At 35.9% G+C, this 27,796-nt stretch overlaps 5 protein-coding genes across 9 annotated transcripts; 1 reads left to right on the plus strand and 4 right to left on the minus strand.

The window, feature by feature from the left end:
• Nucleotides 1–2,350: 2,350 nt before the first annotated feature.
• Nucleotides 2,351–10,704, minus strand: LOC105965964 (phosphoglucomutase, putative / glucose phosphomutase). 4 transcript variants are annotated; one of them, XM_088818520.1, is made up of 8 exons: nucleotides 9,969–10,704; nucleotides 8,892–9,155; nucleotides 7,365–7,881; nucleotides 6,525–6,724; nucleotides 6,325–6,437; nucleotides 6,081–6,221; nucleotides 5,900–5,989; nucleotides 2,351–2,562 (listed from the first exon to the last, which is right to left on the minus strand). In XM_088818520.1, the coding sequence occupies exons 1-7, from the start codon at nucleotides 10,524–10,526 to the stop codon at nucleotides 5,911–5,913; spliced, it is 1,872 nt and encodes a 623-aa protein (XP_088674646.1). In that variant the 5' UTR covers nucleotides 10,527–10,704; the 3' UTR covers nucleotides 2,351–2,562; nucleotides 5,900–5,910. The 4 variants fall into 4 exon arrangements, with proteins under 4 accessions (XP_088674646.1, XP_088674647.1, XP_088674645.1 ...); XM_088818521.1 differs by lacking the exon at nucleotides 2,351–2,562 and adding an exon at nucleotides 4,267–4,994; XM_088818519.1 differs by lacking the exon at nucleotides 2,351–2,562 and adding an exon at nucleotides 4,267–5,786.
• On the plus strand, nucleotides 5,185–5,838 carry LOC105966054 (MLP-like protein 423). The gene is made up of 2 exons (XM_012990595.2): nucleotides 5,185–5,371; nucleotides 5,463–5,838. Exons 1-2 carry the CDS (start codon nucleotides 5,185–5,187, stop codon nucleotides 5,726–5,728), a joined length of 453 nt encoding a protein of 150 aa, XP_012846049.2. The 3' UTR covers nucleotides 5,729–5,838.
• A 1,381-nt stretch (nucleotides 10,705–12,085) lies between the features above and the next one.
• Nucleotides 12,086–13,481, minus strand: LOC105966055 (protein C2-DOMAIN ABA-RELATED 7). The gene is made up of 3 exons (XM_012990596.2): nucleotides 13,146–13,481; nucleotides 12,692–12,787; nucleotides 12,086–12,574 (listed from the first exon to the last, which is right to left on the minus strand). The coding sequence occupies exons 1-3, from the start codon at nucleotides 13,251–13,253 to the stop codon at nucleotides 12,269–12,271; spliced, it is 510 nt and encodes a 169-aa protein (XP_012846050.1). The 5' UTR covers nucleotides 13,254–13,481; the 3' UTR covers nucleotides 12,086–12,268.
• A 793-nt stretch (nucleotides 13,482–14,274) lies between these two features.
• Nucleotides 14,275–16,028, minus strand: LOC105966056 (protein C2-DOMAIN ABA-RELATED 7). 2 transcript variants are annotated; one of them, XM_012990597.2, is made up of 3 exons: nucleotides 15,724–16,028; nucleotides 14,843–14,938; nucleotides 14,275–14,754 (listed from the first exon to the last, which is right to left on the minus strand). In XM_012990597.2, exons 1-3 carry the CDS (start codon nucleotides 15,829–15,831, stop codon nucleotides 14,455–14,457), a joined length of 504 nt encoding a protein of 167 aa, XP_012846051.2. In that variant the 5' UTR covers nucleotides 15,832–16,028; the 3' UTR covers nucleotides 14,275–14,454. The 2 variants fall into 2 exon arrangements, with proteins under 2 accessions (XP_012846051.2, XP_088674648.1); XM_088818522.1 differs by lacking the exon at nucleotides 14,843–14,938 and having other exon boundaries at nucleotides 15,724–15,994.
• Nucleotides 16,029–16,699: 671 nt separating this feature from the next.
• On the minus strand, nucleotides 16,700–18,625 carry LOC105966057 (uncharacterized protein At4g22758). Its single transcript, XM_012990598.2, has 2 exons — nucleotides 17,786–18,625; nucleotides 16,700–17,012 (listed from the first exon to the last, which is right to left on the minus strand). Exons 1-2 carry the CDS (start codon nucleotides 18,015–18,017, stop codon nucleotides 16,837–16,839), a joined length of 408 nt encoding a protein of 135 aa, XP_012846052.2. The 5' UTR covers nucleotides 18,018–18,625; the 3' UTR covers nucleotides 16,700–16,836.
• Between the last annotated feature and the right edge of the window lie 9,171 nt (nucleotides 18,626–27,796).

A 27,796-nucleotide genomic window follows, 5' to 3' on the forward strand; every position in this document is an offset into this window, starting at 1 on the left:
CCACTTGTTTCTCTCGTCCTCCTCCTAATCCTCTCGCAACTCTGTTCGTTAACGTCCGCCGAGAACGACACCGCCGCCAGCTCACGGTGGTCCCCGGCCAGGAAACAGAGGTTCTTCACGACGACGGCGGCGGCGGCGCCGTCGTACCATGCAAGAGCTCCGACAACATCGTCGTCAACAAGAGACGAAGTTAGTTACGACGATGAGAAGAGATTAGTGCACACCGGACCAAACCCTCTTCACAACTAATTTAAGGGCTTCTTTTGCTATTATGGATTCTATAAATGGTTAGTTCTTTAGATTTATTTAATTGCATTTTCTACCCCTCTAGTTACATCTAATTGCTATAAAACTCTCTATATTATTAATATTTGCAAAAATGTGCCCATCATGTATTTTTTTTTTTTCTTAGCACAAAAACCCTAAAGATTGAATTTTTTTTCTTTTTCTGAAGGGGTGTTTTTGCTAAGAAAAAAATTTAGAAACATATGGGTGTTTTTGCTAATAAAAATATAACACATGGAGTTTTCTAACAATAAGATTAAAAACTGAGGTGGTAAATGCAAAAAAAAAAAAAGACTGTGTAAGTTCTTTATGCTATCAGCTGCACTTCTGTTCTTCCCTTTCTGAATATAGAATTAATTGTAGCAACTCTTTTTTTTTTTCCCTTCTCTGCTTTTTCAGTGATTATTGTTTTAACTGATCTGTTATTTGGTAGCTAGCAAATTAAATTAAATTATAAAAAAAAAAAAAAGAATCAGGGTTGTGGTTTAATGCACTTCTTTATTCATTTGCTGCAGTACTGTTTACTATTTATTTATTTTAATTTTTATTTAATTATTTAATGTATTGAATAATGTACCTTCTGTTAAACATTACTGTTCATGTAATAAATTGGTGTAGTTATTGCTGTTCATCTACTCAACCCTTTTTTTTTTAGAATTTGATTCTTTTACTTTGGCAGTTAGCTGGCATTCTTTAATCACTGACCATTTTAATAAATTTAATTAAAAAAAATGAATTAAAATAATTAATTACTTATAAGTGATCTGACTCCAATTCTTGAATTTTATGGGGACTGATTTGATATTTCACCATCAGTGTGGTTAAAATTAGTCTGCCAAAAAGTTGGATATAATATATATCTGTTTAAAGGGGGTTTACAGAACATCTTAAAAAGGCAAACAAAAAGTGTGCAAAAAATAGGGCTATTTTATTACAGTATTATATGTATATGTCTATATATGTATGGAAACTAGGGTTTACTTTTTAACTACTAGGTCTACATTTTCAATCACTATTGTTCCATCATTATCTCTTGATTGAATTACTTAGCTTCTTTCTACACTATTTATTTATTTATTAATTAATTAAATAAATATATTTTGCGTGATGATGAAAACAACAAATTAAATACTCCAATTGTTTCAAATTTAATTCTTAATTTTTTGAGTTTCAATTTGTCTTGTTACGTGATGTGTACAACGGGTTTGTAGAACTTACACATGATGAAATACGCTGTGTAGCTTTTCACTATTGATATACATATAATAACATCGCATGAATATACGTATGCGTACATAGTGAGTAGTTATTTATGTAGATTTACGATTTAAAATTATATTTCACCAGGTGTAGGATATCATAAGCTGTGGACGATCGATAATATTTTTTATCGGGGTTGAATTTTTGATAAAAATACATGTTGTCAAAGACAAGTTACAAAAATTCAAGGGCACCAATTTGTTATTATAAATTTTAATTAAAATCTTATAAATTTTTAATAGTGTTATATTATATTTGTAACTAATATATTAAAAAAACATATAAAGTTTATATTAGAATATGAAGAAGAACAAAATCAAGGGGCATGCAAATACATTTTAATTATATTAAGGCCATGCATATTTATTTAAAAGATGATGTGATAAATCCCCAGCACCATAAAGTAAAACAAGCATAGATATATATACACATATACATATACACACATATATATATAAGCAAGTGTATGTATAATAATATATGGGTTTGAATTATTGAGTAATAAGTGAGAGAATTAATGAAAATAAAATAATGGGGTGTTGATTATTCCTAGAGAAGTGTCATGATCTGTTTTTATTGACTTAAATGCTTCCAAATTTTCTCAAAGGGGGGACTGTCTGTCTCACAGGACCAACACGCATTCTCAAGCCCTCAATATATTCAAAACCCAATTTATTTAATTATTTAATTTAACTGCATTAATTTCTGTTTTAATAAGTGACTATATATAGGGAATAGGGTTAGCCATAAGCTATATATATACATTACATACATATATATAAATAAGTTTGGTGCAATTTACGCATTTCGTGTGATTTGGATGTTATTGATCGAGAACCCGATTTTTACTCAATGCACATTATATTTTTAGTTACGGCTTCTTCGTAAACGAAAAAACCAACAAGGGATCTTCGTTTGATTAGCAATTGAGTCGTCGATCTCTCGACGGTTGGGTGGGGGTGTTGTTCTCTCTTTATTTAATTGTTTTCCTTCCTTCTTCTGGGGGTCATTATATACCTAATCATATAACAAATAATATTTTCTCATATATATATATATATATATAGAGAGAGAGAGAGAGAGAGAGAGAGAGAGAGAGAGAACTTTTGAATTAGTTTTGTATGAGGAAAGTGCAACAAGCATTATTATAATAAGAGATTTGTTGCATCGATGCCACCTTTTGGGTTAACAATGTTCATGTTCTCAAGGCGAGATCTATTAGAAATTAAAGTTAGCCTTAGAAACTTCGTTTGGAATTTCAAAGTTTCAACCAAACCCCATTAATTAATTTATTTAATTTATTAATTAAAACACCAGAAAGAAAATTAGAGGGAGCAATTTCTTGAACCAAATAAAAAATAGGAAAAGAAAAAAAGGGTTCACATAATTCAAAAGATACCGGAAAGCGATAACTTAGATGCAAAGATGCAAGACCATCTCTTATTTTGTGATGAATGTTTTGCTTGGGGATATTATAGTGTGTGCATGGGTGCACATGCTCCACACACACAAACACACACTTGATAGTATATATCATGTCAAAGTATCAAAAATCACTTTCATGCATGGCCAATATCATTAAAAATATGACATGACAATATAGTACATACACTTGACACAAGACTTGAATCTCGACTTGGATATTTGAACTACCTACTATATCCATAACAACTTCATCATTGGGTTGGATTTTCATCAACTATACAACTTGACACGTGTACATACATAGGGTTGGTTCCGACTATAACCGAGAGAGACGGTAGCCCAAAACCCCTAAATTTTTAGAAAAAATATGGTTCATCGAATATTTTTTTTATACTCCTTATGTATATTAGTTGTGGTATTAATTGATATTTACAATGTATTAATAGTTCGACAATTTGAATAATTAATCATAATAACTATATTATTTCACATAGTTTAAATATTTCTTAGATAATTGTATACTTATTATTACATTCATCACAACTATATTGTTTGACATAGTTTATACTTATGCTTGCATTTCATGTAATGAAATCTCAATTAATATCCTCTCAAAAAAGAAAAATAAAAAGTCAATTAATATCAGTCGGATACTGAGTTTTTTGTATCTATCTCCTCTAACTTCAAAGAATTTTCAATAATTTGAAAATATTGTATTTAAATTTTATTATATTTAAACCAATTTTACATATATTTACTTGTTTAATACACTTTATACTTCAAAAAAAAACTTTGGTACTTCAAAAAAATAAAAATCAGTCAGATACTGAGAAATTTTCTGAATTGATACAACCCGAGGTAGGTTAAATAAGGGCAGTTGTGCCATCGACTTTTTTTTTCTCTCTAAAGCTATTCACAGAAAATTGTCAAATTAAATAAAATACTTACATGTTTTAATTAAAATAGTATAAATTTTTTAGTAGTATTGCACATATAATTAAAAATATTTGGTCTATAATTGAATAAGTATATATATGTACATATGATTGAAGTGAAGAAATTAAAGAGATGGAGCAATAGTCCCATTCAAACAGGCTGGTGGATAGCAGTAATCATACACACAGCCAGCTTTATCAATACATATATAGACCACTCATTCATACGTACGTGAGCCATGCATATTAATGTCAAGCAATAATTATAATATATCACGTTTATATATATATATATATATATATATATATATATATATATATATATATATATATATATATATATAGAGTGATGATGAGTTGGTTGGTCTGGACAATTAATAATTTAATTGAATTGGTCTTGCTTTTAACAGGGTAAATGGTCCTCGAAACGGAATGTATGTTCAAATAATTGCTACTAAAAATACCAAAATTCTGCAATTATTACAATGTACAATTTAACTAATGTACTAAATACCACTCATAAAAGAAAAATATGCTTGTGCTATTGTGCAGGACCATGTTGGACGACACAGTTAAAAGAGTATGAGAAATAAATTTCACGAAGACAAGGAATCATCAATTAAGTATGTTATGTATTATTGGACTGAGGACCACTTCTATAGGGTTATCATTACTATCAATGAAAATGAATGCATGGGCACAGAAACGAAGAGACGAGAAATAAAATCGACAGAGGGTCGAACGTGATATTTAATCATACATGCGTAATTGACTATATAATTTATATACGTCAAACATGTATACGTTATAGATGAAAAAAATTACTCAAACGTAAATTTTCCAGATTGATCCGCGAGAAAGAAATGAAAAAAATGTTCCATTCCTACGTGGGATGAACTACAAGTTGATTCAGCCCAGCTGTTGTTATTGCTCTCACTATATGTAAAACTTTAAAATAAACCATCACCGTTGAAAACGAATAAGCATATAGTCAATGCATCGCTTCGCTATTCATTTCGTCTCTATCTTCGGGCAGCAACTTTGGATTCCATTCTTGCCCCATTAACCAAGTTTTTGATGGATATGAATCTATATTATTGATTGCTGAGGAGTCTAAGTGCTAGTAGAATATAACTAGATACCGTATAGTTGAACAAGTTGGGAATATATTCGACTAAAATTGTTCCTTACTGCCATATAAGAAAGACCACTAAAGCTCTATTTTCACTATCAAGTTTCCTAAATAAGCGCTTCCTGTCGCATTTGAGTGTAGAAAAAAATGGCTCAACTTCATAAACTCGAGCTCCAAACTCAAATAACATCACGCCCAGAGAAATTTTTCGACCTCTACAAGAACAAAACATATCTCATGCCAAAAATCAGTCCCGACAAACTACAGAGCATTCGTGTTCTTGAAGGAGATGGAAAGAGCCTCGGTTCTGTTAGGCTCTGGACTTACGTCATGGGTAACAAGATTCAAACTAAATACACTATCAATCAAAATTAGAGAAAAAGATCCATTTTCACGTTTAATATTCGTGTTTTTTTTTTCTTCAGGTATTCCCGTGATTGCTAAAGACAAGATTGTTGCTGTTGATGAAGTGAATAGGTCGATCACATTTGAGCTTATAGGTGGAGAGGTTACAAAATACTTCAACAGTTTCAAGGCCACACTCGAGGCTACTACAGAGGACAATAAAAATATAATAAAATGGAGTCTCGAATACGAGAAGATGTCTGAAAGTGTGCCGAATCCACACTCTCATCTCGAGTTTCTGGTTACTATGTCCAAAGAGATTGATGCATACCTTATCAAGGCATAGAAACAATATATGATATTTTATTTGTGCCTGGTTTGCTTTTCGTTAGATGTGTGCTCGCCTATCACATAAGTTGAATCAATAATATGTATCATGTGTGTTTATCTTATCAATTCGAAGTCGCGGTTCACAAACTAATGAATGTCCTAAAAACAGAAATTCGTGTTTACTTACATTTTGTGTCTTTAAAGTCTCCCGTTTCTGGCATACTTGTCGATTTCAGAAATATCGAGGATTTTATCAAAGCCACTAGCTACAAGAAACCTGGCAACAACAGAAATTAAAAAAAAAATAGTATTAATTATACTACAAGGAAATTTCAATGCTGAAAATTTCAAATGATTTCGATGCTTACTTATCTCTAAGAGCTATTGTCATGGATTGGCAACCTCCTGGGATTGTGGACTGAAGATTAACGGCTATATTTGGGTTGTGAATACTCTGCCTCAAGTGCATCCACCCATGTTCTCCCTTTTCTGCCTCGGAAACTTTGGCCCTGGATTTATTACATATCCATCCAAATAAGAACATGCAAGAATATTTCTGTAATTTCGAAGGTCGGCCACATTTTTTCTGAATTCTTCTTGACGAAATCTCACCTGTACATGAGGGCGTCAATGGCAGCTGGAGTGTCGTTGGAGTCGACGAGGCAGCCTTCACTTACCCAGCAATCTCCACATGAATCCATTTCCCACCCTTCTAATCTACCATCCTGTGGATTAAAAAAAAAAAAAGAAAAATCATTATTGTTTCGGTGAAAAAGGAAATACACGAAACTGGTCCGTGATAAATGTATTACCTCAACGTAATTCTTGAATTCCTCGATAATCTCAACAGCTTTTGCCTTTGCAAATCTAAGCTCAGACTGAATGTTCATTCTGAGCTCCACCGATTCGAGCGGCTCTTCAAGATCCTTTATTAGGCTCCCAATCCCTTCTTCCGAACCTTCAAGTTTCATTCTCACCATTTCGATGATAATCTTTACCACCATGTAAGCACCTGCGTAAATTCCACACTCAGAAAGACACCCCCCAAGAATCACTCAACCAGAAAGAATACAGAATCGGCTTCATTTGGATTAATAAATCCATTGAACCTAAAACCACTATTTCGAGCTGCATTCTAGGTCATTGAGATCAAATTAAAATCCCCAAATCATCTCTTCAAATTCAACGATATCATCAAAATGCAACAGCCTTAAAGAAATTTCAGAATGATGTGTTCATGTGTTTTACTGGAAATGATAGACGAATCTGATAATTTACAAAATATCAACCTCAGACAAGACAAAACACACACACACCCCAGAGACTTTAGATTTCATAGCATCGTCGAGAGAGTGATTTCCCTTGTTTTCGACTTCATTTGGATTAATAAATCCATCGAACCTAAAAACACTATTTCGAGCTACATTCTAGGTCATTGAAATCAAACTCAAACCTCCAAATCATCTCTTCAAATTCAATCATTTCATCAAAATGCAGCAGCCTTAAAGAAAATTTCAGAACAATGTGTTCATGTGTTATAGAGGAAATGATAGACGAATCTGATAATCAACAAAATATCAACCTCAGACAAGACAAAACACACACACACACACACACACACACACACACACCAGAGAGTTGAGATTTCATACCATCGTCGAGGAAGTGATTTTCCTTGAGGGCGCCATGGCCGGAGGTCTCCATCATGAGATGCGCCTCGATTCCGTCCTCGTTGAGATGAACGCCCTTGTCGATCACATTCCGATAACCGACTCTGTACAGGCAGTGCCGCCCTCCCCTGTCCGTGATAAACCTAGTCAGACCGGTGCTGGTCCGCGCGTCGGTCACAATCGTCGTGTCCGGGTGCTCCTTCAGGACGACGGCGGACATGAGCGCGATCAGTCGATCGCCGTTGATCGGATTTCCGTGCTTGTCGACGACGCCGCTCCGATCGACGTCGGTGTCGAAGACGATGCCGAGATCGGCGTTGTTTTGGAGGACCGCCGATTGTGTCATTGACATGGCGATTTTGTCCTCGGGGTTGGGGATGTGGTTCGGGAACATTCCGTCGGGGTTGAGGTGGAGAGATCCGAATGTGTCGGCGCCGAGCTTGTCGAGTACGTCCCACGTGAAGAAACCGCCGGATCCATTGCCGGCGTTCACTATTATCTGCACTTCTTTTGTGAAGATTCATAATTCAGATCAAAATCAATTTGGGAATTCAGAAATTCAGATCAGAGATTTTGGGCTTTGTTCATAGGCCCAATTATTGGGGAATTCATAGGCGGGCCGGGCCTATGAATCTATACTAAATAAAAGGTCATCGTATTTTATTTTATTTTATTTATTTATTTTATTTATTTTTATTGAGTTTGAAAATCGGACGAATCTGATCGTAATTAACACTTACAAATTCAATTTTGAAGGAAGTGAAAAAAAAACTAAATTTTCAATTATGTTAAAGAAAACAGAAGAAATCGGATATCGAATTTTGGAAATTGCTATTAAAAAAAACGGATCAGAGTAGGTGGGAAGTTGGAATTTTTTTATTTTTTTTCACTTTTCACAAATTAAAATCAGATCAGATCGGAAACCGAAGTCTCAAATATATCCTAATTTCATTAAAAACAAATCGTCAAAAGATAAACCATAAATTTTCGTAATCTGGATTGGAAACAGTTGTTCAAAAATAATCGGAACAAAATCAGCGGATTTAGAAAATTCCATTTCAATTCTCCTCACTCCCAATTATGGATAAGAAAATTGAATTAAATAGGTATTTAGATAAACTAATTTATATCATATTATAAGTATTTATGTTGTAAGAAAATGTGTTAACATATTATAATCCACATTTTTATATAATTGTGGCCGTTATATCCTAATATGTTTTGGTTTCGGTATAATAAGGTTCTTGAGATCTACACGGTGAATTTCACCAGATAATCTATTATTTTATCTACACATATACACTATGCACCGTTTTATAGTGAGTGTTACTGTTACATTACATGGTGTATTTCACTGGGTGTAGATATAATGAAGCTGTAAAATAAAATATTAAAATTAAATAAGTGTACAATAAGTAAACATGCATGCACAAACACAGTTAATTAGCTATAGGAAAATTAAAAGTAGTGTAAATATTTGGAAAATGTTTTTAGAGAGAGAGAGAGAACCTGAAATCCTTGAAGAGGGGTGTCATAATGCAAGGGATGATTAACTCTTTGCTTGATGATATTTCTGAGATGTTCGGCGTACGCGCTCATAAAATCGACTTTCTTAGGCAAAACTCTAAGTGCGGTCGACACTTTGGCCAAGCGGTTAGCGTATTTCCGGGCAGCTATGTCGCAAATCTCCTCCACTTGCGGCGAAGTTAGGCCTCCCTTCTTTGTGAAGAATTTCAGACCGTTGCGTGTGTAGGGCAAATGAGACGCTGTCATCTGTCCAAACCAAAATAAATTGGAAACCTTTCAAAAATTAGAATCGAATAAAAAATTTAGAATTTTCAATAACCTGATATATGCGTTTCTGAAAATTATCAAAAGAAAAGTTAAAACCAAATCGAAACGAATATAACATTTTGGCTCAAAATCGACAAACTTTAAAAAACCCATTACAAGTTCCGCATTGTTTTGTAGGTGCAAACTTGTGGATTAACCCCGTCGAAGTTTGTCGGGTGTATAAACCCTACCACATAGTGTGAAAATTGGACCAATTAGATCGAAATTAGCACTTTCGGAAAAAAGATTTTTTTCGAAGTTAAGAACTAATTTCAATTACATTCCAAAAAAATGAAAAGATTTTCGAATTAGAACCGATTTCCAATTTTAAGTAACCTAAAATATTAATATATAAGACAAAATGGTATTATCAGTGTATGTGTTGGGAAAAAAATATTGAAAAATCTGATAATTCGAAATCAGAATTTCATAACTCGAATGAAAAATATTGTTCCAAAATCGAAAAATCCCGAATCAACAGAAATAAAAAATTCCGTTCCAATTTCCACTCCCACTTCCCCACCCAATCATTTACAAAACAAAAATCCAAAACTAATATATATATATATATATATATATATATATATATATATATATATATATATATATATATATATATATATATATATAGGCTCCAAAAGCAAATTACTAGAAAATGAGAAATGCATGCAAATATACATATAAATATATATATATATATATATATATATATATATATATATATATATATATATATATATGTGGGCGTCCTACCATCATAGAAGCATCAAACATAAATGGCGGCAACAACGTGCTCATAAAGCAAGCCGGAGTAGTCGCAAGGCCCATATCAAAAACCTCACACCCGGCCCGGCCCAGCCCGGCAAACACCGCCGCGCTCAAAGCCGGTCCAGAAATCCTAGGATCCCTCCCTAACGAAACCCTAACCGCCGCCGCCGCTGCTCCACTCTCCTTCTCCAACTCACCAGCCACCCACTCCCCAAAGCTCTCAGCTATGGCCTCCACGGCCGGCGGCGTCAGGTCAACCAGCCGCCCTTTCTCGCCTTCCAGCGCCACCCCGCGAACGTCGGAGCCGTTCTGCAGCCTCCTGATCCTGTCCATTTCTTCGTCCACCGCCGCCGCCTCATCGCTGTGCCTCTCCGCCGCCGCCGCCGCCGCCGTGGAGGAACACTCCACCCGTAGCTGAAATCTAGATGAAGAAAAGGACGATGGAAATCGTAACTGAAACGATTTGGATTGTTTCAGAAATAACGACGGTGAATTTGTTCTTAGAGATTGAGGTGCTGTTGGAGCTGATGAAGAAGCCGCCATGGAATTTTTTTTTATTTTTTTTCTTTTTTTTTTTGGCGCTCTGAAAAATATTTTCAAAGATTCTTTTTTTATTATTTAAATAAAAAATAAAAAAAATAATAAAAGATTTATGTGTTTGGAAAAGAAGTGAAGAAACTGGGGAATAAAGATAAGATTTTCATGAGTGAAGGAGAACCTTACACTTACAAAATGCAGTTCCATGGACAGAAATTACCTGCAGACAAGCTTCCAAAACTATTTGCATCAAGATTTTTTCTTTGTTTTTATTTGCAGAAAATTGCCAATTCATTTTCATTATAGCAATGGTAGTAGTATATATGCTTTCATGCAGAATATTCAAACCGATTTTTGAATTTTTAATACACTAGAACATCAATAAATTAATAACATTGCTTAAATAATAGTTCTTTTATGGTCCCGATGCGGTAAAAACCTACTAAATTATTAGTTTGATATTTTGCTACATTAATAGAATTTTGCTAGTTTCAGCTGTATTAATTTACAAAGTCTTAGTTGTAATTTGATGTTTTTCTTAATTTTTAAATTTTATATGACTGTTATCATGGTCCAAAGATTATTAATATGTGGAGGTTTTAATTTGGGTAAAACTTCATTTTTTCCATTGTACTTTGGCCCGATATTATTTTACCCCATTTGACTCTCGATTGCATGGATTTGCCCCTCCCTCGGTACTTGAAAAATTATTTCAATGTGGCCCTCGCCGTTAGTTTCGGACCCTTGACTTTAACACCGTTTGATCTAAGTCTGATAATTAAAAAAAGTAATCCCTCCCAGTTTAAATAATTATTAAAAAAATTATAAAAAAAATAAAAAAATATGGATGTCGTCATGGACTATGCTTTCTCGTTGTCTTGATTTTTGTATTAGTATTTTTTTGTTTTTTTAATTCTTTTTTATTTTTTAATAATTATTTAAATTGGGAGGGGCCGCATTTTTGTAAGTTCAGAGTTTAGACCGAACGGTGTTAAAGCCAAACATCTGACAACTAACAATAAGGGCCACATTGATACAAACTTTCAAGTGCAGGGGGGCAAATTGATGCAATCGATAGTAGAATGAGGCAAAGTGATACCGAACCAAAGTATAAGGAGGGAAAGTGGAATTTACCATTTTAATTTATTAGCAATTTATATGATTTTAGCATATTTATTTATTTTAATTGGGCAAATCGAAATAAATATGTAAACAGCACAAGAACATCTTAAGCCCAATGGGCTTATACCCTCATATTTGGGCCAACCCAAACATAAAAATACAAGCATACAAACATTGAAAGAAAATAAAGACTGCGGCTTTGGGGCAAGAAATCAACCACACATCGATTTGGAGCGACCCGTGGTTAACCGAGGAAGGACAATTTCGAATAATAACTCGGCTTCCTTTTCAAACAGTTTTTTTTTTCCGAATAAGGTTGGTGATCTCATTGATCATTTCACCCGTTCCTAGAATTTAACTATGATATAATCGAGCAACGGCAGTTCCCATTGGTGGTATATATGCTAAAGATAAGCTCGTACAACACTTCCACCGATTGGGCAATTTTCGGTTAAATCTTGTTGTCACACTACGAAAATTCGTTACAACAATATTACATAACCATTTATTGATGTTACAATCCATAATCAATAATTCAAAACACACGCGCGCGCGTGCGCGCACACACACACACACAAATGGCACTTATTGATGCAATTACTACTAATTAAGTAGAGAAAACACCCTTAATCAATTTCGTGTAGACCTTTGACACCTGGAAGATTAATCCACTCGATTTCGACCTCAACTTCGCCACACTCGACGTTTTTAAGCCTAAGTGTCATTTCTTGGATAAGTTTCCCTTTGTTGCACACGATAAAGCTCTCACGAGCAAGGCAATTATCGGAACTCGGCTCGACTTTTTCGACTTTGGTTCCATCCGAAACACCCTCATATCCCTTCTTCTTCAGACATTTTACATAAGGTTTAATGTCTATTTCTGCATCTCCCATTTTATCATCTTTCGTAAATGTGTCTTCGTCATACACACACTAAATAAAATCAAAAAAAAATTAAAAAAATAAAAAAATAAAAAATAATAAAAAAATTAAAAGAATTAATATAATGAAAAATTAAGTCAACAAATAATTATATATATATATAGATACCAGAATGATGGGGACTATTAGATCCATGATATAAATAGTCAACTCTTCGTTCCAAAGAGGGTTGCAGTTGTCTTCCATTACTTTAGTCTTCACCCTCTGCACCAAATAAAATTATGGTTATATATAGTTTATTACAATATAATATAAATTTATCAAGCAACAATAAAAAAAAATTAAAATAATGAGAAAAAAGTAAAACTAAAAAATAAAAGAGAAAACAATAATGGGTTTTGCGGAACAATTATTTTTCATTCCGACTTTTTAATTCCAACTTAATCCAAAAATAACATGAATATTATTTATGTATTTATATTATAGGAGACTTCAAAAATTGAAATTGGGGGAAACTTTTAATTTGCATATAAACCCTTTAAAGTAAAATAAAATAAAATAAACAGAGGAATTAGAGCACATATATATATATATATATATATATATATATATATATATATACCTGAGATCCACATTTGACGACGACATAAGAATCACTTGACCGAATATCACGCACAGCAAGATTGATTCCTCTGCGAACCCTAATTCTCAGAAGACCCAAAGCTTCCATTTTTCAATATTATACTTTATAAAAAATAAAAAAAGGAATGAAAAATTAAATATAGATGTAAGAATAAATAAATGCCAACTGTGTGTTAGATTCTTTAGGACAAGAAAATTCGGCGCGTGCTAAATGTGTGTCTGCGGTTCCCTTATTTTCATTTGATTTTTTTTTTTTTATTATTTTTATACTTTTGTGATAAGTAGGGGAAAATTGTATATGGTGTAGGTTTTGATTGGGAGTGTGCGTTAAATATATTCCATACATTTAATATGAAAGTGACACTATACCTATTTCTTTTTATTGTATAATTGGTTATTAAATATTCGTTTTGGGTCTATTCAATGTATTGAGCTTGTGTCAATCGATCATGTACGAATCATCTTACCAACCTCCAATCAAGCTTTGGTTGGAGCAATTGAGCTTCTGTCAACCGATCAAGTACGAATTCTCTTAACAACCTCTAATCGAGTTTTGGTTTGAACAATTGAGCTTGTGTCGATCGATCAGGTACGAATCCCCTTACCAACCTCCCTCCAATCAAGCTTGTGTCGATTGACCGGGTTCGAATCTCCTTGTCAACAGTACTAGTCTACTAGATGAAACATGTCACACATGGTCGGCCTGATATGATTTGTAAGTTATTATACGAGAGTATATATTTATCCATATGATTAGAAAATCCATAAAAAAATCATTTTAATTTTCTAAATCTTATTCCAATATTCATTTAACCAACCAACTTAATATATATATATATATATATATATATATATATATATATATATATATATATATATTATATCTAAGTACTCTCTAAAAAAACAATTTACCCAAGTATATAATAATAATAATAACACTCAAAGAAATTAGCAGAAAACAGAGCAAAGAAGCCACAAGAAAAAACACACACGAGTCAATCGAACCAACACAATGAAACACGAAAAGAGTACTTTTATCTCAACATCAACGGGTTTATTGCATTCAATACACCTTGTATTTACTCTAATTCTTGAAAGAAAAAAAAAAATTCTTGTTATTAAAATTAGCAAAAATCGAACAATCAAACACGAAAAGAGTACTTCTATCACACTACGAAAGTTCGTTACAGCAATATTACAGAAGAACGCACGCACACACACACACACACGCACAGATGGCACTTATTGATGCAATTGCTACTAATTAAGTAGAGAAAAACATCCTTTAATTAATCATGTAGACCACTGCCACCTGGAAGATTAAGCCATTCGATTTCGACCTCAACTTCGCCACATTCGACGTTTTTAAGCCTAAGTGTCATTTCTTGGATAAGTTTCCCTTTGTTGCACACGATAAAGCTCTCGCGAGCAAGGCAGTTATCGGAACTCGGCTCGACTTTTTCGACTCTGGTTCCATCCGAAACACCCTCGTATCCCTTCTTCTTCAGACAGTGTACATAAGGTTTAATATCTATTTCTGCATCTCCCATTTTATCATCTTTCGTAAATGTGTCTTCGTCATACACACACTGAAAACATTTAGAAAAAAAATTAAAAAAAAAATTAATATAATGAAAGATTAGGTCAACAAATAATTATATATATATATATATATACCAGAATGATGGGGACTTTTAGATCATTGATATAAATAGTCAACTCTTCGTTCCAAATAGGGTTGCAGTTGTTTTCCATTACTTTAGTCTTCACCTTCTGCACCAAAGAATTTTAATAAATATGTCTTGATTTTAGGAAAATAAATATTGATGGAGCAAAATACCCTTGTTTATTAATTAATGGAGGAAGACTGGAAGAGTGTTATATAGTTAATAAGGGTAAAATAGAAAAATGGGCAATTAATGCAGCATTGGAATTGTAAAGTGACAGATAATATGAAACAAAAGAAATTATCAAAAGTGACATATATTATGGAACAGAGGGAGTACAATTGAATATAATAGTATAACCTCAATTTATTAAGCAACAATACAAATATAAATTAAAATAATGAGAAAAATGTAAAACTAATAAGAAATGAAAGATAACAATAATGGAAAAAATATTTTTCATTCCGAATTTCCAATTCCCGATTATTTCGGCTTTTTTGGTTTCGGATTCCCGATTATTTCGGAACGGGAATGGAATACATATTAGAATCCGATTGTCAAAATCGGATTTCAATTCCAATTTAATCCAAAAATTAATAACACTTAAAATATGGACATTATGTATGTATTTACTAGTAGTTTATATTGTAGGAGACTTCAAAAATTGAAATTAAAAAATATCGGAAAAGTGGGAAACTTTTAATTTGCAAGACTAACACTTTGAAAATAAAGTTTTGGAAAATTGAGTCCAATCGATCAACAAAAAAACCCATTAAAGTTTGACAAAAAAAAAAAATTTAAATACCGAAAATAAACACAAATTCTGAATCTGATTCATATGCAAAGATGAAAAATTGAGCTTGTCCGAAGAAAAAAGGTAATGAAAAAAACCTGAGAGCCGCATTCGACGACGACGTAAGTATCACTAGACTTAGTATCACGCACACCGAGATTGATTCCTCTGCGAACCCTAATTCTCAGAAGACCCAAAGCTTCCATTTTTCAATCTCACTGTTTAGTTTTTTTTCTCTCTCTTCAAAACCTAATAAACAGAGGAAGAAAAATTAGATGCCAACTGTGTTAGATTCGGCGTGTGCTAAGTGTGTGGCTACCGTTTCCTAATTTTCATTTCATTTTTACTTCCGATAATTTTATATGGTGTAGGTTTTGATTGTGAGTGGTGTGCCTTTTGATATAAGCATGACAGTGTGACACTATAGCTTTTTATATTCTTTTTGGGCTTATTCAATGTCCCATGGTTTGAAAAGGGTACAAAAGGAAATTCAATTTATTACAAGTTTTTTTTTTTTTTTTGAGTAAAATTTATTACAAGGTTGATGTAGGCCGCAATTTATAAACTAAAAAATAATTAAAACTCAGGATGTCCTAACTGTTGGAGCAACTAAGATTGTGTCAATTGATCAGGTTTGAATCCTCTTACACTGAGTATAAGTTTATCCATGTGGTTGGAAACGCATACAAAAAATTATTTTTTATTTTCTAAATCTTATTCCGAAATTCATTTAACAAAACAGCTTAATATATATACAATATAATTAATATTTTAAAAAAATCAATTTGCCCAAGTATATAATAATAATAATAATAATAATAATAAGGCCAAATTACAGCCAACCCATAGGTTATTGTCAAATTACGAAAACCCCCTTAAGGTTTGAGTAATTAGTGTCACCCATCAACTATGCATTATCTTACAAAAAGAACCCGTATCTCTAATTACCCAAACAAGAAGAGTTTCTCCGCAATTTGGCCATGCCTAAGAGGTTAGTAATAATAATCAACTCTCACAGAAATTAGCAGAAAACAGAGCAGAAGCCACAAGGACAAAACGAAAAACTCTAACTGCTAAAAGGAAGTTCGAATTTTTATTACCACAACATTATTCATATGAGCAAAACAGAAAAATTGCTCATCAAATACAACGTTAAAACACACAAAAAAAACAAAGAGTTTGACTGAAGCAAATAATAAATAGATAAATTCTCAGTGAGAAGAAATCTTCAAACTGAGAGACTTGTGAAACCAAGCCCTCCAACTTCCACTTCCCTTTCGTGACATTGCAGACTTATCCACTTCGTCGGAATCCTCCGTCTGCGGCTTCTTGCACAGCATGAAGTTTCTTACACCAACTGATCCAATTGTCTCCCACGGGCTCAGAGCTGCAATAGAAAAAACACACACAAGTCAATCAAACCGAACACAATCAAGCACGAAAAAAGTACTTCTATCTCAACATGAATGGGTTTTATTGCATTCAACAAGCTTGTTTTTACACTAATAATTCTTGAAAAAAAGACATCTTGTCATTGATATTAGCAAAAATCGAACAATCAAACACGAAAAAAGTACTTTTATCTCAAGATTATTGCATTCAACACCCTTGTGTTTACTATAATTGTTGAAAAGAGTCATCTTGTTGTTAATATTACCAAAAATCGAACAATCAGACACGAAAAAGGTACTTCTATCTCAAGATCAACGGGTTTATCACATTCGACACTCTTGTTTTTACTCCAATTCTTAAAAAAAAAAAGTCATCTTGTTATTAATAATAGTAAAAATCGAACAATCAAACACAAAAATGTACTTTTATCTCAAGATTATTGCACTCAACAACCTTGTGTTTACTCTAATTGTTGAAAAGAGTCTTCTTGTTGTTAATATTACCAAATATGCAATATTAATAATACGAAGATGTTTTCAGTATTCGATATCAGATAGGGGTGCTAAATGAAATAAACTTCCAAACAGAGGTTAAAAGGAGGACAAGCATATAATCCAACATACATAATATAATCTAGACAAGAGATTCCAAAAAGATACCAATTCAGTCAACTAATAATATCAACGACACCCACGAAAACAAAAGGCAATTGAAACATATTCGATTAAAAATAAATAAATAAATAAAAAATAGAAAAATTAAAACTACCTTCTGTTCCAGCAATTGGGCAATAGAGCATGAATTTGTTGAGATCTGATCCGAGAATCGGTAGCCTGCCCTCACGCGCGTACGATTTAAGCGCGGTGTCGATCACAGCAGCAACAAGCTCGTTCTCATTGACGACGAACCGGATCGGTCCAGCGCTTCCGAGAACCGTCACGCAAACCAAAAACCGGTTTCCCTTCAAAGGCTGGCTCTTCTTCTGCTTGTAAAGCAACATCTTTTTTTTCTTTTTTAGGTTTTTTTTTCTTCGATTTTTTTTATGAAAAGTTTTGAAATTTCGGAACGGAAAAAAGGAAAAAAAATCAAACAAAATCAATAAATTAAAAAAATCGATTAACGAATTCAGGGGTCGACGCCGATGCAGCGGTAGTACCAGCCTTCCATGCAAGATCCAAAGCAGAAAGAGTTAGCGACCGAAATCGAAATCCCCCTTCTTGACGAAGAAGAAGGGACGACCATTAATTGTGCGCCTGAGATTTCCACCATTCACAAACGAAAAAAAGCTCCGAATTGGGTTTTTTGGGGGCACAATTCGCAATTGAAGAACAAAAAACACAAATCGAAGGGAATTTCTGCAGAGGAACGGCGGAGAAGGAAGAAGAGGTTTTAGGGGAATTGGTTTTTGGAATGAGGATCGGTTTGAGATAAATACAGAGGAGGAGGGGGAAGAGAGACGTGTATATATATATATTAATATATATATATATATATATCTCCGTGTGTACGCAATCTCAAATAAAACTAGGGTTAGGGTTTGTTTGATTTGGTAATCTGATTTTATTTCTTTTGTTTAATTTTTTATTTTTTTATGATTTGAATGAATACGGCTTTTCCGCTGAGGTGAGCTGGCATTTTGTTGGATGGCGGTGTAGGCAGAACAGTTGAGGGGGATTACGACATCGTTTTGCCACGGACACGTTTCTAGAAACTTGTTGAAGCTCACTTGTTTATACTTTATATTGATTGGTAAATTACGGTCTGAGTTAATATCAAATTACGAAGAAAAAAAAAAATAATGTTTGGGCAATTAGAATCAGTCACTCATCTATGAACATTTTCACATGTCCGTTCTCACGGTGTCATATTTAGTGAAATCTAAAAGATTATGTGGAATATTCTCCAGTTTTTATTTAGTTTACCCAATTCGAGCTCCACATTTTAAACAATCATAAGATGTGTCTATTTGATTGTAAATATCAGATTGTGGTGTATCAGTAACTGTATTTATGCACAAAACGAGTACAAACTAGAGAACATTCCACCAAATCTAGAAGATTCTGTTGAATTTAACACCATAATGGTGAACGTATAACAAGATTCATAGTTGAGGGGTGATTGTAATTATCCAAATAAGTGAGGTTCTTAGTAATTTAATTTTACCTCGGGGAAGTGCATGTGATAATAATAATAATAATAATAATAATAATAATAATAATAATAATAATAATAATAATAATAATAATAATAATAATAATAATAATAATAATAATAATAATAATAATAATAATAATAATAATAATAATAATAATAATAATAATAATAATAATAATAAATGTTTAAGATTTTAAAAAACGTATAGCAAATATATACAATAATAAATGAATAAAAACATGGAATAATATCATATGGCATTTAGAATGTGATCCGATTTGGAAATCGTACATAATAATCTCATGTTCCTAAAATCGTGGTTAGGACAATTGGCGATTGTTCCACTAAATCAAAGTTGACGATTAGCACATGGTTTTGAGGCAATTCAAAAGTAAATGGAACACCACTATGGAATATACTTTTTCTTAAACATTTTTTGTACAAACACTTGTCAATTTTACCTGACAAGTTCAACCCATGCCATTAGTTTCAATATTTTAATTTTGATCATAATATTATTATTATTGATAGTGTTAGTTTGGTAATGTTTGGCCAAACTCTTCATATTGAGCTTAGTAAATAGTGTGAAGACATAATATATGGGCCGAGTGAGGATTTATCAGACCCATAAGCCCAATGCGCATTATAAATGATGGTGGTCAGTTTGGTAAGTTTTCTTCAAAGTTGGGCCGTTAAGACGAAATAAGGTGAACTATAAAAATTAAAGGGATTTGAGGGGCCAGATGCCCGTTACCAGAGATTATAAACAACAAAGAGCTCGACACTAAGAAAGAGAAAAGCTCGATACTAAAAAAGGCACCAGCCAAAAGATGTGTTCGCCGGTGAAATGAAGATTCGAGGAAAATGTAGTAGTTGGCGAGCTGGCGATTAGCCGTTGGAAGAGCCAGACGTTGGATTTTCATATCACATATAGATTAGGAAAGTAAACATTAGTTCGTCTTTGCCGACTAAATACCAGCGCCAGATGTACTCTCCGACGAACGGAGAGTTGGATTTAAAATTATTTTGTTTAAATTTTTTGCGGATAACATTTATTTTATTGAAAGTAGTCCTAATTCAAATCTTTATATAAGAAAATACGAAGGTCTTTTGACCAACTTTGACTTGTTTTAGTAAAGTGCAGCTTAGTTACAGAATATTCAGTTTTTGAATAGTGCTTTTATTTTATCATTATTAGTTGGTATCAAATTAGTTCATAAATTACTGATAATTCTGAAATAGGTATTAAAACACTTATCAAATATCCTCTCACAGATTCACATGGAATTGTATTAGAGTATTTAATATCTATTTCAGAATTATTTGATAAGGTAATACATGTGCATAGGATTGGGCATGGGTCGGGTTGGGTCGAACAATTATCGATCAATTACATATTCGATCCGATCATTCGATTTTGTGAATATTTAAAATTTTTACCGGCCCAAATATTATAGATCCGATAATAGTTGCCAACCAACTTTGTTCGGATATCCAACGGGTCGGTTAATGGATAAAACCGACCCATGTCTAGCGGGACATGTGAGTCACATGTATTACCTTACTGTATATTAGATGGCGGTGCTTGTCCGCATCTTGCAGGTGAGATGTCATTTTATGTCCCAAAAATTTAATCAATTTCTCTTTTTTTTTTTTTTTGTACTTTTTTTTTTCTCTTCTTTTTTCTAATTTTTATTTTATTTTATTAATTTGCACCTAAATTAGGTCATTCAGCGATTGGATATTGGTGATTTTTCTACATAGTTTTTAGGTCATGAGTTCTAATTAATCGTGCTTTATGAAAAGTCTAATTCATTAGCCTTATTTAAAGTCATCAAAATTAAAAAAAAAAAAAATGTTTTAAATATTTACCCCCTATATTAAACAATATAATTGAGTAGTCCATTCGTAGACATCGACTTCTTTGATCATATACCCGATGATAAACACTGGGTGGATCTTCTGCTGCCACGTGTAATTTTTTGTATTTTATAATATATTCTTCCACTTGAGTTATCCTCTAGAGATATTTTATAATATATTCAAATATTATTTAAATAATAATCATAATTATAATAATAATAATTATTATTATTATTATTATTATTATTATTGTTGTTGTTGTTGTTGTTGTTGTTGTTGTTGTTGTTGTTGTTGTTGTTGTTGTTGTTGTTGTTATTATTATTTGATATGCCTAATTGGGCCAACCTAATGGGCCTACAATTTCCTTACATACTGGGCCACGAACCCAATATCGAAGACCATTATCACCGAGGCCCAATCACCTTCAAGTAAGGTTTGGGCCCGACAATCTCCACTGAGCTATAAATAAAGGTTTGAACTCATTCCTTAAGGTACGTCCTATTAACTGAGCAATACTATCAACTGTATTCTCTGGACTATTTCCACTATCCGCACGTCTGACTTGAGCGTCGGAGGGGTTTCCGCCGGATCAACCCCCGGCCTAGTTCACGTGTTCTGTGATCGCAGGTACTTCACGATCATCAAGTTGTCAAGCTAATGATCCGCTTTGCTCTCCCAGTTCGTTTTCTACACTACCTCAGGTGATCTAAGTAATTAGCATCATCGTTTTGGCGCCGTCTGTGGGAACGATGCAAACCAGATCACGTAGCCAACAAGATCCTCCCGAGGCGTCTGCTCAGAGAGAAAATGACACGGCTAATAACCTCCCAGTCCGTGGAGGATCTGGCATGCCACCTCCTCCACGTGACGCGGAACCACCTCCTCCACGTGCTGCGAATCCACCTAGCGAGGTTCAGGTGACCCCTCATCGGGACCCACCACTCATCGATCCACTACTCCCTGCTCCTCGAACGGTTCAAATAACCGAGGACGCGCTCCAACGCATGATAGCAGAAGCTTCAACTCGCGCCGCCATGGAGGCCGTGATTCAATATATCGCCACGATGGGAACAAACGCTCCCAATACGATATCAGCGCCAGCTCCACCTGTGGTGCCGCCTGTAGTACAACCTATGGCGCCACCGCCAGTGTACAACCAAATAGGTGTCTCCTCCTCTACCTCGGATCCACGGTCCCGAGTGCAGTTATCTACTAATCACAGAGGGGCACAGCCCAGACAGCAGCGTCATCGCTCACCCCCACGGGGGAATGCGTCACCACAGAGAGTCCATCTCTTTAATGAGGGAGAAGGCGAGATAAACAGCAGAATGTCTCGCCAAAATCTTTTCCCCCAACCAAATAATCTAATGAGTGAAAGAATGCCCGTCCCAATAAGACGCAGTCCCTTCACCATAGACATCCTCAACGAGGTATTACCTCAAGGAGTAAAGATCTCGGGGTTACCTCAATTTGAAGGGACCACCGACCCTTAACAAAAACCCTAGGGGTTTACAGTGCCCCCAAAATATTTCGTTCGCCAAGGGTTATCGACTCCCTGGGGCTTACATCTGCCCCCAAAATATTTCGTTCGCCAAGGGTTATCGACTCCCTGGGGGCTTACCTCTGCCCCCAAAATATTTCGCTCGCCAAGGGTTATCGACTCCCTGGGGGTATACAGTGCCCCCAAAACATTTCGCTCGCCAAGGGTTATCGACTCCCTGGGGGCTTACATCTGCCCCCAAAATATTTCGTTCGCCAAGGGTTATCGACTCCCTGGGGGTTTATAGTGCCCCTAAAATATTTCGTTCGCCATGGGTCATCGACTCTCTGGGGGCCAACTTCCGCCCCCCCCCCCCCCCCCCCTCGAACGGTTCAGATAACCGAAGAGGACCTTCAGCGTATGATCGCCAAAACTTCAACAATATCAACTTCTACTTGCTCCTCTAACGATTCAGATAACCGATAAAGACCTTGAACATACGACCACGAAAGCTTCAACTCATGTTGTCACTGAAGCAACGACACAACCGTGTGCATCCACCTCAGACCATAGGTCTCGAGCGCCTCATCCTACAGTGGGTGGTTAACCCATCCCAAGGTTGGGCATCACCCTTACCTTTCAACCCAAAGTGGGTTCACATCACATCTCAAGAGACGAGTACAATATCCCTACTAAAAAAATAGCACATCCCCAAGGGGTGAACATCAACCACAAAAAAAAAATGGGGTAAAATCGCGCACGCGAGACCCAAGAAGAAGATGAAGAAAAAAAACAAAAAACAAAGAAAAAAGAAGAAGATGAGAAGAAAGAAAAAAAAGAAGGAAAAAGGAAAAAAAAAAAGATAAAAAAAAAAAAAAAAAAAGATGCGCCCGAGCCGCGTGGCTCCATTCAAAAAAAAAAAAAAGGAAGAAGTTGCAGCCAAGCCACGCCCGAGCCAAGCCGCGCGCGCGCCAGAGCCGAGCCGCGCGGCTCCATAAAAAAAAAAAAAAAATCCCGGGCATGATTCCCGAGGCAAAAAAAAAACTCGGGCACGATTCCCGAGGCGCGCGCGGACACGAATCCCGAGGCGCACGCGACACGCTTCCCGATGCGCGCATCCGACACGTTTCCCGAGACAAAAAAAAAGATGAGGAAAAAGTGAATCAAGCAACATGCTGCGTCACTCTCGAGGAAGTCCGTATCAGCTCCTCATAAAATTCTTAACAGCTCCACACTCTCTCTCTCCATGCACTACATGCGCGCGTGCCCCCCCCCCCCCATATGGGCTAGTGCGCGCACGGACCCCAAGTGTGCGCGAACTCTGGCACATCAGCGTCTACAATCCGTGCCGTCTCATCTACCTCGTAGCGCGCGCATACCTGAAGTAGCGCGCAACTCTCAAAATTCTACCTCAAATCACGTGAAGATTTTGACGCATTTTACTAAATCGCGCAAGAATTTCTGTGCGCTCCACCAAATCGCTTGATAGTTTCACCTTGCTTAACCAAATTGCGCGAGCTCTTCAAAGCGCCTACCAAATCGCACTCGCTATCAAACAGATAAATAAAAAATATTATTTCTTCACGCCACGCCAACGATTAACGAAACACTACAGTACCGATCTACTCTCGACACGATCGGGTACCCTTTTCGACGTGGCTCCCACATCGTCTCGAGAGTGGGGGGCTTGCGAGACAACTCGCTCTATCCTACAACACACAGCGAGACAACTCCCACGAGGAGACAACTCGCTCGGTACTACAACCCACAGCGAGATAACTCCCACGAGGAGACAACTCGCTCGGTCCTAACAACCCACAGCGAGAAAACTCCCACGAGGAGCCAACTCGCTCGGCACTACAAATCAGTTGCGAGGCAACTCCCACGAGGAGACCACTCGCTTCGTCCTATAACCAGTTGTGAGACAACTCCCACGAGGAGCCTACTCCCTCGGGTCTAGGAAACCACAGCGAGATAACTCCCACGAGGAGCAAACTCGCTCTGTCTTACATCCCGCAGCGAGATAACTCCCACGAGGAGACCACTCGCTCCGTCCTATAACCCGTTGCGAGACAACTCCCACGAGGAGCCAACTACCTCGGGTCTAGGAAACCACAACGAGATAACTCCCACGAGGAGCAAACTCGCTCTGTCCTACATCCCGCAGCGAGATAACTCCCACGAGGAGACCACTCGCTCCGTCCTATAACCCGTTGCGGGACAACTCCCACGAGGAGCCAACTCCTTCGGATCTACGAAACCACAGCGAGATAACTCCCACGAGGAGACCACTCGCTCCGTCCCACAACCCATAGCGAGACAACTTCCACGAGAAGATAACTCGCTCGGTCATATAACCCAATGCGAGGCAACTCCCACGAGGAGCCAACTCCCTCGGATCTACGAAACCACAGCGAGATAACTCCCATGAGGAGACCACTCACTCCGTTCTACAACCCGTTGCGAGGCAACTCCCACGAGGAGCCAACTCGCTCGGTACCACAACCCGCAGCGAGACAACTCCCACGAGGAACCAACTCGCTCGGTACCACAACCCACAGCGAGGCAACTCCCACGAGGAGCCAACTGTCTCGGCACTACAAATCCGTTGCGAGGCAACCCCCACGTGCAGCCACCTCGCTCGATAATAAGACTCGCCGCGAAACAACTCCCACGAGGAGACAACTCGCTCAGAGCGACCTCAATACGCACGCTCCTCAGTCGCGCATCATCCAATGCTTCTACAACTTCGTTGCGAGACAACTCCCATGAGGAGGCAACTCGCCCGAAATTCACTATATAATCGCAAGCTCAAGTTAGCACGATTACAACCCTAGAAACACTTAGAAATATTATGAGAATCTATATAGCCTGGCCAGCTTGATTACTCAAATTTATCTACTTGTTTTCGATGGGTTCTTCATTAAAACGTGGCCACGGTCCAAACATATTTACGACCCACGAGGTCTAACAAAGGGCACGATCCCCATATAAAAATCTTGAGAGCCTGATCCCCTCCTCAAGTACATCACGCAGAAGGCTATATGTAAACACATACAAGCAACGCGTCAAAACATTGACAATGTCGATAAATAACAACTCCCACGAGGAGAATAATAGCTCCGTGCTACTACATCATCAAGAGACAACTCCTACGAGGATATAACTTGATCAACTCTATTACCCCACGACGAGACAACTCCCACGAGGAGATAACTTGATCTGCGCTACCACATCGTCGTGGGACAACGCCGACGACTCAAGTCACTTACATCGCGACAACTTGGTCGCGCTAAGCGCCAACGCGCCTTCACGCCCCTCCGACACACGCTCCAACGCGTTTTCTCACACCATCGGCTACTAATATTTTTACTCTCGACACGATATGTCACCCATTTCAACATGGCCCCCACATCGACTCGAGAGTGCGGGGCTTAATGATATGCCTAATTGGGCCAACCCAATGGGCCTACAATTTCCTTACATACTGGGCCACGGACCCAATATCGAAGACCATTATCACCGAGGCCCAATCACCTTCAAGTAAGGTTTGGGCCCGACAATCTCCACTGAGCTATAAATAAAGGTTTCAACTCATTCCTTAAGGTACGTCCTATTAACTGAGCAATACTATCAACTGTATTCTCTGGACTATTTCCACTATCCGCACTTCTGACTTGAGCGTCGGAGGGGTTTCCGCCGGATCAACCCCCGGCCTAGTTCACGTGTTCTGTGATCGCAGATACCTCAGGATCATCAAGTTGTCAAGCTATTGATCCGCTTTGCTCTCCCAGTTCATTTTCTACACTATCTCAGGTGATCTAAGTAATTAGCATCATCATTATTATAATAACTTTAGCTTTGTTAGGCATTGATGACGTAGGATTTCCCGCGTTGGAGAAAAATGTTGACAGGTTTATGGAATGATATTGACTGAAAACAATGCAGCCCACAACAACAGTGACTTCTACCAGAATGTTCGAAAATAGAAATATTCGCCCCTACACAAACTCAAAGGGGGAAAAAGGAAAAAAGTAAAAGAAAAGAAAACATTATATGCTTCTGAAAAGGAATCTTGATGCTTCACCAAAATGTGATATATATATATATGTGTTATGATTGCAGGTTGAAATTGAAATATTCGAAATTAGGTCAATTCTTGTTCGAACATATTTCGATCATAAAAACAAATTTCTCATTTCAATTTTCGGTCTTTTCAATTTTTTGGATTGCAATCTGAAATAATTCACAAATTTCCAGGAAAAAAAAATCAAAATTTATAATTATCGTATTAGTATTATTATGTTTCATATAATTAGAATAATAGAGATTTTGATTTGAATACAAAGTAAAACGTTATAGAACTAAGGGTAAATTACAGCTACCATCCTTGAGGTAAGGTCAAATTATGAAAATTCCCTCTTATTTTGGGTAATTACAATCACTCTTCAACTATGAATTTTTTTACAAATCCACCCTTAAAGTGTCAAATTCAATAAAATCTTCTAGATTCTGTATAATGTTCTCTAGTTTGTACTCGTTTTGTGCAAAAATGCAGTTTCAGATACACCACAAACTGATATTTACGAGACAAAAGACATATCATCTTATTTCAAAATGTGGAGTTCGAATATGATAAAACGAGTACAAACCAGAGAATATTCCACATAATATAAAATATTCCACTAATTTTGACACTGCAAATGTGGACGTGTAAGAAGATTCATAGTCGAGTGGTAGTTATAATTACCCAAAGAATATGAGATTTTTTCGTAATTTGACCTTACCTTCGGGAATGGCCGTAATTTACTCTAGAATTGAACAACAAAATAAATGAATAAATAAATAAATAATATACAATTTGAAGATTAATTTGTATGTTTTTTAAACCATGAATTAATTGTATGTAATGAGCATGAAACATGCAAGTAGTGATGTAAATGTAGGCTGTTATGGGCAGGCTTTACCTGGTTTCATATTTGTTATGGGCTTACAAATAAAATCTAATTTATTTAAAACCCCTTACAAATATTTTTTTATTAGTTGAATCCTTTAGGCCTTGCAGCGAAATATCATATCGTCAAAATTAAAGCCCATCTTCTTTTCTTTTGGGCCGTCCGATCTTAGAATATTGAAAAAGCCCAATTGTTTTTTTAACAGAAGAAAATCTTATTACCTAAATAATTGCTTTCTTTTTTTTTTTTTACGAAATTTTCAGTTTATTCAATTTTATATCCAATGTGACTTTTTTGTAACCATGAGAGTGACAACAGAACAAGGCA

This window comes from Erythranthe guttata, chromosome 5 (assembly GCF_056151865.1).
Source record: "Erythranthe guttata isolate IM_541 chromosome 5, IM_541, whole genome shotgun sequence".
NCBI lineage: Eukaryota > Viridiplantae > Streptophyta > Magnoliopsida > Lamiales > Phrymaceae > Erythranthe > Erythranthe guttata.

Bases quoted from the DNA above. Each gene is read 5' to 3' on its own strand.
- LOC105966054 (XM_012990595.2), top strand. From the start codon at position 5,185: ATGGCTCAACTTCATAAACTCGAGCTCCAAACTCAAATAACATCACGC. The intron at 5,372-5,462 runs GTAACAAGATTC...TTTTTTCTTCAG, and splicing joins GCTCTGGACTTACGTCATGG to GTATTCCCGTGATTGCTAAA.
- LOC105965964 (XM_088818520.1), bottom strand. From the start codon at position 10,526: ATGGCGGCTTCTTCATCAGCTCCAACAGCACCTCAATCTCTAAGAACA. The intron at 9,156-9,968 runs GTAGGACGCCCA...TGGTTTGGACAG, and splicing joins TGTTTGATGCTTCTATGATG to ATGACAGCGTCTCATTTGCC. The intron at 5,990-6,080 runs GTAAGCATCGAA...TGTTGTTGCCAG, and splicing joins ACAATAGCTCTTAGAGATAA to GTTTCTTGTAGCTAGTGGCT.
- LOC105966055 (XM_012990596.2), bottom strand. From the start codon at position 13,253: ATGGAAGCTTTGGGTCTTCTGAGAATTAGGGTTCGCAGAGGAATCAAT. The intron at 12,788-13,145 runs GTATATATATAT...TATTTGGTGCAG, and splicing joins TCGTCAAATGTGGATCTCAG to AGGGTGAAGACTAAAGTAAT. The intron at 12,575-12,691 runs GTATCTATATAT...GATTTTATTTAG, and splicing joins TAATAGTCCCCATCATTCTG to TGTGTGTATGACGAAGACAC.
- LOC105966056 (XM_012990597.2), bottom strand. From the start codon at position 15,831: ATGGAAGCTTTGGGTCTTCTGAGAATTAGGGTTCGCAGAGGAATCAAT. The intron at 14,939-15,723 runs GTTTTTTTCATT...TCTTTGGTGCAG, and splicing joins TCGTCGAATGCGGCTCTCAG to AAGGTGAAGACTAAAGTAAT. The intron at 14,755-14,842 runs GTATATATATAT...AAATGTTTTCAG, and splicing joins TAAAAGTCCCCATCATTCTG to TGTGTGTATGACGAAGACAC.
- LOC105966057 (XM_012990598.2), bottom strand. From the start codon at position 18,017: ATGTTGCTTTACAAGCAGAAGAAGAGCCAGCCTTTGAAGGGAAACCGG. The intron at 17,013-17,785 runs GTAGTTTTAATT...TTTCTATTGCAG, and splicing joins CCCAATTGCTGGAACAGAAG to CTCTGAGCCCGTGGGAGACA.